Source organism: Hylobates moloch, unplaced genomic scaffold (genome assembly GCF_009828535.3).
Source record: "Hylobates moloch isolate HMO894 unplaced genomic scaffold, HMol_V3 SCAFFOLD_13, whole genome shotgun sequence".
NCBI lineage: Eukaryota > Metazoa > Chordata > Mammalia > Primates > Hylobatidae > Hylobates > Hylobates moloch.
Genome location: NW_026652288.1, coordinates 92,406,141 through 92,419,460, shown reverse-complemented (window position 1 = coordinate 92,419,460; position 13,320 = coordinate 92,406,141). Strand labels below are relative to the sequence as shown.

The 13,320-nt window shown below is 36.3% G+C and overlaps 1 protein-coding gene across 9 annotated transcripts in view; it reads right to left on the bottom strand.

The window, feature by feature from the left end:
• ATP11B (ATPase phospholipid transporting 11B (putative)) overlaps nt 1–13,320 on the bottom strand; it is a 130,714-nt gene that overhangs the window by 40,813 nt on the left and 76,581 nt on the right. For all 9 annotated transcript variants that reach the window (XR_009209508.1, XM_058427028.1, XM_058427029.1 and 6 more), the window contains 6 exons: nt 11,827–11,900; nt 11,647–11,750; nt 8,438–8,619; nt 6,965–7,168; nt 1,347–1,500; nt 5–107 (listed from right to left, as the gene is read on the bottom strand). Coding sequence is in view for 8 of the 9 variants with exons in the window: in XM_058427028.1 (XP_058283011.1) it covers nt 5–107; nt 1,347–1,500; nt 6,965–7,168; nt 8,438–8,619; nt 11,647–11,750; nt 11,827–11,900 (821 nt within the window). In the remaining variant the exon portion in view is untranslated. The remainder of the gene's footprint in view (nt 1–4; nt 108–1,346; nt 1,501–6,964; nt 7,169–8,437; nt 8,620–11,646; nt 11,751–11,826; nt 11,901–13,320) is intronic.

Here is a 13,320-nt window from a genome sequence, read left to right as displayed (position 1 = left end):
TTACCTATGCCAACATGGGCTTCTTGTATCATGCTTACGTCATTAGCACCATCACCAACAGCCAATGTTATAGGTTTCTCAGGTGATATTTTTATTAGTCTTATTACCTGAAAGACATAATGAATTGGTTATTTATGACACAATTTCAATTTTCTTGCATTCATATAGTCATTTATCTGAATGACTCTAGTAAGAACACTAATGAAAGAAATATTTAATTTTATATTAGACAATAATATGCACTGAGGTTCATTTTTTTGAGGGTATCTCCATTAAGATTTTAGAAATGTCTTTCAGAAATGTTATAATAAAACAGAGAATTATCTTTGGATTTTATGATGAGAAACAAGAATCTTTTAAATATAGCTTAAATATTTAGAAGGCTTAATAATAATTGTGTAAAAAATGACTGTACTTAATTGAACTGTTAGGCAAAATTTTTTCTTAAGGAATTATTTTTTCACTTGATATGAAAGAAATGATTGTTTCCTCTTGTAATAAAATTTTAAGACTTTTAAAAAATCAATCAAGATTAAATTCAATGAACTCAAAACGAATGTTTCTTTGGAATTCTTGAATGTACTTTTATAAAGAACCTGGGAATTTGCTCTGTTTGGTCTCCAGTTTTAGTCTCCACAGACTGGGGTACATGAATTGTCATAATATCAGTACTGTAACAAAATTCCAGGAAGCCCAAAAAATTAGATGTTTAATTTATTAGATCTATATGGGAAATAATCAGTATTTAGATGTGTACTACAAAGGATATTTGTGGAAAATAGTCTAAGATCTCAAATTCCAAATTTAGAATTATAAAAAATGTTTATATAGGCTTTCAATTGAATCACATAGGTAGCTGAAATTTAAATATTTCCTATAAATAAGCTTTACATTACAAGTTAATTGGCTTTTCAACTTTTTATACTAAAGCTCTACTTATCACTTTATAGCTAAAAGTAACAAAGAATTATCACTTCAAGAGAATGCAAGAATAAACAGAGATCAACAGAACCATCTGAAGTTGCAAATAATTGATGTCTCCTAGGCTCCTTCACTCGCTAAGCAGCTAACTTGTGAAACATTAGTTATCACAGTTTAATTTCTGCAAGATCACAAACTGCTACTCATCACAGGTTTTCTGGGTCACTATGAATAGTTGAAACTCACTGTGAGAATTCCAAAAGTCTGATGTACATGATTAAAATTTTCAACATGAGATGTGACTGACTCCTAGCAAAATTTATATATTGCACATCACCAAATGGAACTATGTAAGGCATTAACTTTAAATAATATGTTTATATCTAAATAGCTTTATGGGACTTTTTTGTAACACATATACATACTTTTGCTTTCTGCAGTGGAGCCATACGACAGCATAATACAGCTGAACAATTTCTGCAAACTTCCATAAATAGTTTTTCATGCTCCCTGAGTGCAAGAGATAGGCTGGTCCCATCCACTACCAGCCCATGCTGAATCACATGATCCTCTGTAATTCTAAAAGAGAAAATAATTATATTCTCTGTAAGATACTTTGAAGCCATATTATTTACACTCATATAGAACAACACATTCTTACTGAAAGATGGATCTTTTACCCACAGCCCTTACTGTTACAAGACTGTTATGTCAGGAAACAAACTGTTTTATTACCTTAAGTTTAAAATTAAGCAGAACTGAGTCACTGATGAGTAAAACAGATAATATTCAATTTTTCTTTCTTTTTTTTTTTTTTTGAAACAGGGTCTTGCTCTGTCACCCAGGCTGGAGTATAGTGGCTCACTGCAGCCCTGACCTCCTGGGCTTAAGTGATTCTCTTGCTTCAGCTTCCTATCTTGGACTATAGGCATGAGCCACTATGATTGGCTAATTTTTGTTATTTTAGTAGAGATGGGGTTTCACTATGTTGCCCAGGCTGGTCTCAAACTCCTGACCTCAAGCGATCTGCCCGTCTCAGCCTCTCAAAGTGCTGGGATTACAGGTATGAGCTGCTGTGCCCAGCCTAATATTCAATTTTACAATGAACTGATATATAGATACAGTAATTATATTTTCTAAAATGTGAATTGTAATACATAATCTGAGGATATTCTCCCAAATTATATGAAAAGTCTTACAAAAACCGAAACATTATTTAAACATTCAGCAAATCCTAATTAAAAAAAAAAAACTCTATGAAATCAAGGATGTTCAGGAAAACCCACGAGCAAGATTCACGATATGCATAACAAGCAAGGAAAAGAATGAAGAACAGTACTGTCTTGCAATAGGAAACCGATGATGGATTGTAATGCCAGATATTACTATGGTAGAAGACGGATAACACCTCACATGTGGGCATATGCTATGTAGGTGCTACTCCAAGTACAGTCTCCCTGCTGGAAAGTGGGCAAACTATTTGTTGCCAGGAAGAGATAAGGAGCCTACACCAGAATGTAAATCAACAAAATCACTAAGCACACTATTTTATTAAACTGCTTCCCCCCGCAATTCTCCTTTGGTAATAACACTTTCTTGATGAAGGAAGTATACCTAGATTTACATTTTGATGTAAGCTCCTTAACGTCGTTGAAAGCCAGTACTCAGTGCAGCACTGTGCTATATACACTACAAGAAAATACCAAAGGTTCACAGAATAGCAGACTCTGCTGAGAACTATCCCTCCATTTAAAAATAAGAAGTGAGAAGACTATTAAATGAGCACAAGCTATAAAAGCTAAACATACATTGATAGATTTTAGTCTTGTAAGAAACTTTCGTAAGTTAAAGCAATGTCTTTCATAGTATGCCTAATCACTGTTGTGTTGTACTGTAGCTATAAGTGGTAAGCAATTCACTTTACACCATAAAGTTTTATAAAATGTATTTTTCTCATTATTACTAACTCTCCAGTATCTGAAATCAACATCTATATAGACAATTTTTCTTCCCTATTGGCCAAACTTTATTTGGCAACTTGTGCTGCCTCCAATGTCTTCAGCCTGTCCAAAGCACTACCTGAGGAACAGGCCTCAGAAATGCTAGCAGTCAAGAGTGGGACAGAGCAGATCAGTTTTCCTAGGAAAAGTTCCCAAGTCACACGAAATTAGGTTTTCCTCTGGACAGGCTTCATGAATCACATTATGATCTTACAATCCATGGGATAATATTTAAGAAATATGGAAAAGCACCTACATCTCTCGCACATAGGTAGCATTTACTCATCTCTGTAGCCCTCATGCATCACTACTCTTCATACCCTGTCCCATCTATACCACTCCCTGGCCATACTTTGTAATTATTTCCTTGAATATGCCCTCCTCTTTCTCAGCTCTGGGAATCTGCATGCACTGCCCCCTTTGCTGCCTTTATTTTTCTGACACAGCAACTCACTCTGTCACCCAGGCTGGAGTGCAGTGGTGTGATCACAACTCACTACAGCCTTAACCTCCCTGATTCAATTCATCCTCCCACCTCAGCCTCCCAAGAAGCTGGGACTGCAGGTATGTGTCACCACACACGTCTAATTTTTGTATTGTTTGTAGAGACGGGGTTTCACTATGTTGCCCAGGCTGGTCTTGAACTTCTAGACTCAAGTGATCTGCCTGCCTTGGCCTCCCAAAGTGCTGGGATTATTGGCCACTGTGCCTGTAAATCAGGATCATGAGCCACTGTGCCCAGCCTCCTGTTTGCTTCTTAGTGTCACTCTCTGTCCAGTGAACATTTCGCCCCATAGGAGGCAACACAGTCATTCGTTGTTCAGAGCTCTCCCTGGTACCCCTGGTCTAGGCTAGGCTTCTCTCTTCTGTCCTTCCAGAGCTTCTGTTCTTGCCTCAGATACAGTTCTGTAGGGATAGGACTATGACAGCGTATTTACTTTTCTGTTTTCCCTACATACTGTAAGTATCCAAGGTGTAAACAACACACCTTATGTCTCTGTTCCAAATGCCTAGACAGGTGACAATGTATCTTTGTGAAGGAATGGATATATATACTAAAGCTTTCAAAGGCATGAAATTCTTTGTGCGACAGATTTTTATCAAGATTTTTAGAATAGATATTTCCTGAAAGTCTGTGAATGAATGGGCCTATTGACTTACATGGTTATCTTATAAAATGTATTCCATCAAAAGATATCTCTACAATATAACGTAAATTTCACATAGCAAGTGCTATGGTTTGAATGTCGTATCCCTTCCAAAATTAATGTGGCAAGTTAACCCTCATTGTCACAAAGTGGGGGCTTTTTGGAAGCCATTAAGTCATAATGGCTTTGCCTTCATGAATGGATTAATGCCCTGATAAAAGAGGCTTCAGAGATTTGCCCTCTCTTGCCATTCGTCCCTTCCACCATGTGGGGACACAGTAATCCTCCTTTCAGAAGGATGCAGCAATAATGCACCATTTTGGAACAGGGAGCAGCCCTCACTATACAACTTGCTGGTGCCTTGATCTTCAACTTCCCAGCCTCCAGAATTGTGAGAAATAAATTTCTGTTGTTTATAAATTACCTAGTCTCAGGTATTTTGTTACAGCAGCACAAACAGACTAAGACGGCAAGCCTAAAATTCACTTTAAGAGTATACTCTATGTTTTATAATACAGCTTTTGTAAAAAAAGAAAATAAATACTAATGATTAGCATATTCATTAAAACCACCTACATACAGACGACTTAAAGAAAATAGCCTAAATTACAAATAATAATCTTCTGATGACTTTGTTATTAACTACTGCATAAGCTTTACAATTTTCAGTATTTTTCAAGTAGACATTATTTTTATAATCAGAAAAATATTTTTTAAAATTATTTTTATTTTTTAGGCGAGAGCACAGTTCACTGTAGCCTTGAACTTCTGGGCTCACGTGATCCTCTTGTCTCAGCTTCCGGAGTAACTGGGACTACAGGTACACACCCCCACACCTGGATAATTTTTAAATTTCTTGTGGGAACAGGGTCTCGTTATATTGACCAGGCTGATCTCAAACTCCTGGGCTCAAGCGATCCACCTCAGCCTCCCAGGGTGTTGGGATTACAGGCATGAGCCACTGTGCCCAGCCAGAAAAAAATATTTAAAAAGGCATATATAAAGTAAATGATTCTGAGCAATTTCTGTGTTTTAGGGAGTTCATGATATTGCAGTATTTAAACGTTTAAATAGCCACAATGTTGTTGACATTGTCCCCAAATTGTAGCATAATTACCTAATTCAATTGTCTTTTTGCACTCAAAGATCCGGTGTGACCCTATTTAAGAGATATTTTAAAAAGACCCTATATGGGCCGGGTGCGGTGGCTCACACCTATAATCCCAGCACTTTGGGAGGCCGAGGCAGGCAGATCACCTGAGGTCGAGACCAGCCTGACCAACGCAGAGAAACCCCGTCTTTACTGAAAATACAAAATTAGCTGGGCATGGTGGTGCATGCCTGTAATCCCAGCTACACAGGAGGCTGAGGCAGGAGAATCACTTGAACCCAGAAGGTGGAGGTTGTGGTGAACCAAGTGCGTCATTGCACTCCAGCCTGGGCAACCAGAGTGAAACTCTGTCTCAAAAAACAAACAAACAAACAACAACAATAACAAAAAAAACCCTGCATGGTCTTTTTAAAATATCTCTTAAATAGGTTTTAAAAAGACGAAATCCAGACTTTGGTATCACATAAATGCCTGCATAAAAAATATAAATATAAAACACTGAATGTATATTAACAACTATGGTATTGTCTCTTTGTATTTATTTTTCTGGATTAGTATCACAAGACAGCAAACCTGCAGGAGACCTAATATGCTTACATACAAGCAGCCCTGATGCTCAAATGAAGCCCTTCCTAGTTTACTGTGAAAAATTAGACTGTGTTAAATGGGGCATCATTTGCCCCCATACGGGGCAAAAATTTGATATGCCTATAAAAGATAGATTTACAAAAAAGACAGAATTTAGAGTATAAATTCTTATGAAATAATCTTGAACAGTTAAATGCAGCTTAATTTCCCAGTTTGGTCATGCAAACTCGATCAGGGGTTGGCAAATGTTTCCTGTTACGGGCCAGAGAGTAAATATTCAATTTTAGGTTTTGTGGGCCAAGAGGCAAAATTGAGGATATAGGTAGTTACAGAATGAGAGGAAAAAATCTCAACAAAACTTTCACTAAGTTAAAAATGTAGTGATCATTGAGTATAATTTTTTAAATAAGAGAGGTTTACTAATGAGAAGAATGAAAATATTTCTTTTGGGCAAGGGATAATATTTTGTTTAACTGGGGTTCAAAGTTAACATTGCAAATGTTCATCTGTTAATGTCCACCTGTAACGAGATTTTTACATTTCAATACGACAGAACTGTATGTAATGAGATTTATAATTCATCTTTGAAAATGTCTTTTCAAATAGGTAGCACAGCTAATATATCAATGCATAATAAACAATGCTTTGCCATCTAATTCAAAAATAAAATAATCCCCTATCTACAGTGCTTTAAAACAAAGTGTAATGTTAAAAGTTCACTTTTCTTTTCTTGTTTTGACATGATGGCCATATACTAATAAAAACTGGTAAAATGTCGCGATATGGTGCTATGCATAGCACTCCAAACACTATCACATTATATGTATCTTACTGTGATTTTTAGAGTATCAAACAGCAGTGTAAAGCTGAGGAGAGAGTATTTTGTAAAGTCTCTGCTGCAACTACTCAATTCAGGTGCTGTAGTATAAAAGCACTCGTTGATAATATGTAAACAAATGAATGTGATTGTGTTCCAATCAAACTTTATAGACACTGGAATTTGAATTTCATATACTTTTCACTTCATGAAATATTATTCTTCTTTGGATTTCTTTTCATCTATCAAAACATGTAAAAACTACTTTTAGCTGATAGGCTGTAAAAAACAGGCAGTGACAGTGGGCTATATCATCGGGCCCAGGGAACCATAGTTTGCTAACCCCTGAAAGGTATGATACAGGTTCCTATATTCTTACCTTCTGGCAAGCTGCCTCAATTGCTCAGCACATTCGCTGTCTGATTTCTGGTTTATAAGTTCAAGGATGTTCATCGTTCTATGAAAATGGCCACATGATAAACTCACACTAACAGCTGTTTCATGCTTATCTCCAGTAAGTACCCATACTTTGATACCAGCCATTCTCAATGCTTCAATAGTTTCTCGAACTTTATCCTGTAGTCTGAAAAGAAACAAATTAGTAGTAGAGAATACTTTTATGACTGTATTTTAAGTTAAACTACAGAGTATACTTAAGAATAATTCTAAACTCTTTGACTTGACCTAGGAATGTTATTATACAATATAGCAATATAACTGGAATTTTCTCTCATTAGGAAAAAAACATGAATAAACAGATTGGTGATTGTCTGGTTAACACAAATCAACCAATTAAAATCTACAATTTCATATTTTAAGAACGTATCTTCAAAGGTGCTATTTATAGGATGAAACTATGTGCTCTTCATAAACTCCTGTTTTATTAGGAAGTCTTACATTTCAAACAAGAAGATTTTTCTCTTTTTGTTTCGATTTTTTAAAAAATACCTCAAACCACTCATATAGTTAAAAAATCAGACTGTAGAAAATAAAGGTCTACCTAACTTTAGGTGAGTCTCAGAAATCTCTTAAGGACAACCAAAAAGTAAATGAAAACATAGATTTAAAAAATATGCAAACACCCTTAGGTCTAGGTGGTGGAGGCAAACATAACAAGAGACTTACTCTCAGAATTCAGTCTCAGAATTCAGCTAAATTTAAGAAACTGTGAAACAGACATTGAGATAGGTTCTGGGAACAAAGACAAAGAATAAATGGACTTCAAGGATTTCACAGGTTAACAGAGGAGAAGTCTTTAAACAAATAATTATAATATAGTGCCAGAAAGACAACAACAGAACTACCTACAATGAGACTTCACAAAGAGAATTTTTAATCCTCTTAGGTGTCAGGAAAGGTCTTACTGGAGTGGAGCTAATACCTAAGCTATACTTTATGAACAGGTAGTCACAGAGGGATGGTGAAGGGAAGACTCACCCAGGCAGAAGGCCAACATAGGCACAAAACAGAATAGTTTTAGCTACAGGTGGCATGCAGAGACAGTTTGGTATTGTTGAAACATAAAGCGGAAGGAGACAGTGGTAGGAGGGAAGGCTGGAGAATTAAGCAGGTGCTTCAAGTGTTTGCATGACACGCTGAGCAGTATTCTAAAGATTCAAGCCTATAAGAAAAACCTATAGAGAGCTGTTCCTTTCATCCATTTCAGATATCTGGCTAGAACAAAAACTGTACATACTGACTGGGAAAAATTAAGGCTTTAGTTCTCTACTTTGATCTTAAATATATTAATTTATCATAGGATGTTAGTAAAGAGAATTTATGTCACATATTAGAATACTTGTTTACAAAAATTCCTATGAGAGAAAAATAGTATTTTTTACTTATCTGATACCTGTCTTCTACTGCTGTGGCTCCAAGTAATATCAGATCTTTCTCTATGAACTGGAAAACATCTGCCAATTTCTCTTCCCGCTGCTGCAAGGCAGTCCTGGCTTCAAATATGCGTTTATCTATTTCCTCATACTCTTTTGATGTAAATTTTCTATATGCTATACACAGAGTTCTTAGCCCTTTCTAAAACAAACAAACAAAAATTAAAGACAAAAACTGAACACAAACAACAAACAGAAAATCAAGAAGTCACCATCAAAATACACTGAGGACCTAGTACCAAAAGTCAATCACAGATCATTTAAAAAGTACTATCACCTAGCGACAGGAAATAAATAGTGTCACAAAGCTCTACTGATCTGAGTTATAGGACACATATACCTCTTTCAACTTCTGATGTTTTCTTAAAAAGTTGCTCAAAATGGGCTTGGCGTGGTGGCTCATGCCTGTAATCCCAGCACTTTGGGATGCCAAGGCAGGCGGATCATGAGGTCAGGAGATTGAGACCATCCTGGCTAACATGGTGAAATCTCGTCTCTACTAAAAATACAAAAAATTAGCTGGGCATGGTGGCGGGCACCTGTCGTCCCAGCTACTCAGGAAACTGAGGCAGGAGAATGGCATGAACCTGGGAGGTGGAGCTTGCAGTGAGCCAAAATAGCATCACTGCACTCCAGCCTGGGTGAAAGAGCAAGACTCTGTCTCAAAAAAAAAAAAAAAAAAAGTTGCTCAAAATAATTAAGGTCACTGAATTGTAGAATATTAGAGCCTAGAATAGATCATAAAGACTATCTTATTAGTGGTTTTTAAACTGTGTTATATGGAAAGCCAGAAAGTTCTTAATACCTTCAAGACTGTCAAGAGAAAGACAGCTGCAGGTTCTACCTTCCTGTTTTAACTTACAATTCCATTTTTACCTACTTCGTACAATTTTCTAAAGCAAAGGAGACCATAATTTCCTAAAGATTCATTGTATGACAAAATTTGCCCTTCAAATAAACAAGTCAATAAAATGGCCATTATAAAAAAAACTTTTTAGATTTATCAAATTAAGGATTTTAAGTAATATATCTTCACAAGTGAATTGGAATCAGAATTGATTATCTGGTTCTACTAGGCTCAAAGTTTTCTTATAGTATTCATCTCTGAAAGTTGATATCTAAATCTAAAGACTTATAAAAGTTCCTTTTCTTGCTACACGCATTTTCCTCAAGAAAACTAGTAATAAATATTCTTTTTTATTTTTAGAGACAGGGTCTTGCTCTGTTGCTTAGGCTGCAGTGCAGTGGTGTGATCTCGGCTTACTATAGCCTTGAACTCCTGGGCTCAAGTGATTTTGCTGCCTCAGCCTCCTGAGTAGCTACATCTATAGACATGTGCCACCACGCTTGGCTATGTTTTATTTTTTTGTAGAGAGAGGGTCTTGCTACATTGCCCAGGTTGGTCTCAAACTCCTGGCCACAAGTGATACTGCCTCAGCATCCCAAAGTGCTGGGATTACAGGCATGAGCCACTGTGCTGAGCCCCATAATAAATATCCTAATAACAACTTGGAAAGCGTAGACTTAAAAATACCATATGACACTATTTAGCAGATTTCTTTTTTTTTTTTGAGATGGAGTCTTGCTCTGTTGCCCAGGCTGGAGTGCAGTGGTGTGATCTTGGCTCACTGCAACTTCCGCCTCCTGTGTTCAAGTGATTCTCCTGCCTCAGCCTCCCGAGTAGCTGGGACTACTGGTGGGGTTTCATCCTGTTAGCCAGGATGGTCTCAATCTCCTGACCTTGTGATCTGCTGGCCTCGGCCTCCCAAAGTGCTGGGATTATAGGCGTGAGCCACCGCGCCCAGCCCTATTTAGCAGATTTCTAAATATTGCCATTCCCTGACTTATAAATGACCCGTACCTATAAATGTGCTTCTTTTAATTAATAGTTAAAGAACCATCTGTTATTAATATATGAATTAATTCATTCTATAACAAATACTTACTGAGCACAAACTATGTGCCAGCATTATTTTAAATATTAAAATGGTGATAAAGTAGAACAATGTCTTTGTTCTCACAGATGTTACAATGTGGTGGGTAAACTGGAACATAAACAATTAGGAAACAACGGGAAAAATATCATAAACTGTTATAGAAGGCAGATAAGCAGAGGTGAGTGTGGAGCATACATTTACAGAAATGCAAAAATGAGAGATCATGAAGTTCTAAGACTGAGAGAACTGCATAATAATTTTGCTATTTACATGAATGATGGCTCTTTGTGTTAATAAGATTCCCTATATTTTTAAATTTTGTAAATGAGAGATATAATTCACATACCATAAAATTCACCTCTTCAAACAGTACAAATCAGTGTTATATCGTATATTCACAGAGTTGTGCCATTATCACCACTATCTAAATCCACAATATCTCATTGCTCCCATGAGGACTCTCCTTTTTCCCCTTCCTCCAGCTCCTGGCAATCAGTAATGAGCTTTCTCTGTGAATTTGCCTATTCTGGATATTTCATATAAATGTAGTATTAATATATGGCCTTTTTTGACTGCCTCTCATGCAGCACACTTTTCAAGATTCGTCCATGTTGTAGCATATATCGGTACTTCGTTCCTCTTAACAGCCTACTGATATTCCATTATATGGATATACCACATTTTGCCTACCTACTCATTAGTTGGACATCTGGGTTTTCCATTTTTGTGGCTATTGGAAATAATGCTGCTTATGAACATTCGTGTATAAGTTTTTTTGTGGACATGTTTTCAGCTGTCTTGGGTGTACACCCAGGAGTAGAACTGCTGTGTCATATAGTACCTCGATGTTTACCTTTTGAGGAACTTAGCCAAATTATTTTTCAGTGTGGCTGTACCATTTATAATCCTACCAGCAATATGTGTAGAAGGGTTCCAGTTTCTCCACATCATTAGGATTCCCCTGTTTGTTTAATAAACACTCTTCTAAAATAGCATAGTTTGAGTAGACCTTGTAACCAGAAATGCCCTGACTGTAGAATAGGTTTGAAGAGAAGATATATCTGAGCTTGCGTTAAAAGTCAGTTTTCACAAAAGGAATGTGGAGCCAACACACAGTGTAACACAACTGCAGAATTTCCATAATTTTTGATAAAAATTATAAGAAATAAAGTCTGAAATATTTCATACATATATCTTTTAGAGTTTTTTTAATCATAGAAATTTGAACTCACCAAAGCAAATTCATCTACATGAATTCTGGTTTTTTCTATTTCTCCACCTATACATTTAGGGAGAATCGATGACTCAGCTCCTTTAGCAAATAATAACTTCTCACCTAGAGACAAAAAAAATGAGTCATCAAGCTCTTAATATTACATAAACAAAAATTCATGAAAGTTTAGATTGGTTACCTGAAGGTGCCTGAACAATTACACTCATTCTCCTACGATCTGAATCAAATTCCAGAATATGAAGCAGTTTGTACCTAAAGAAAAGAAAGTAAGAAAGACAAAAACTTCACTTTTTAAAAAAAAAAATGTGATTATATAGAAATAATCCATATATAAGATAAAATGGCTAATTTAGAACAAGAATTAATCTCATTTTCATGATGATAGGTTACATGTCATTAATAACAAAACAGGGAAGAAAAAGAACAGACTGACACTGACTAATTACCAAATGCCATGTATTTTACACACCTTACGTCATTTAATACCCATGAGAAGCAAAGAAAGTAGGTCTTATCTCATTTTTATAGGTGAGGACTATTAACCTCAGAAAGATTAAGTAATCTGCCTAAAGTCAGGTAAGCTTGTGAGTGGCAGAACAAGGATTGGAATCCAGATCTGCCCAGCTACATGTTTTTCTGACTAAAAAAGGTAACTGATTCTCATTGCTTTTTTCTGTCCTAATACACCTGACAAACACAACACACATTAATATCAAAGGCTCATTATAGCAGTGACTGTGAACCTGGGTGTGTGTGTGCAGGGGTCCATTCCCTCGTGCCTCTCTAGGGAGCTGTAAAAGAATTTGTGTGGCTACATGAGGTGTGGCTTAAAGTCTTCCAGAAGAAGACTTTCATATGTAAATCACTTACACAGTGATTTACATATGAAATCTTCACACATCTCACAGAAAAACAGTGAGTTGAATAATGGTTTATAAGTTGATAAAATAAGATAGGCTGTCCCATGAAAGTGGCCAAAAAATGGGCCCTATCTAGTATGGAAAAGCATAGTTTGGAAAAGCACAGCTGGAACTGACATATGATCAGAATTGCTAAAACCATGAAACGAGTAAGTATATTAAGCATCAACTAATTTATCAAAGAATGGAAAAACTAGATATAGACAGCTGTTCCTTCATGTTTGAAAGATAAAAATCACAGGAAATATAAGGAAAGTTTTCTTTATTCAGTGAGTAGAAACCTATAAAACTCACTACCCAGAAGCATCTAAAAATAAACATACAAGTAAATTCAAGAATCATTAAGCTAAAATACAGATGAAATATTCAAAGCAGACTATTGTTATAACTATGATGAGATACAATATAATGTTAACATCATTCTAGAGCAGAGTTCAGTAACCTTTTCTGTAAAGGGCCAGAGAGTAAATATTTCAGGCTTTGCAGCCATATATGGTCTCTGTTGCATATTTTACCTCTTTTTAAAACAATCCTTTAAAAATGTAATGTGGGCCAGGCGCAGTGGATCACACCTGCAGTCCCAGCACTTTGGGAGGCCAAGGTGGGCGGATCCCTTGAGGCTAGGAGTTATAGACCAGCCTGGTCAATATTTCCACTAAAAATACAAAAATTAGCCAGGCATAGTGGCGCATGCCTGTAATCCCAGCTACTTGGGAGGCTGAGGCACAAGCATTACTTGAACCTGGGAGGTG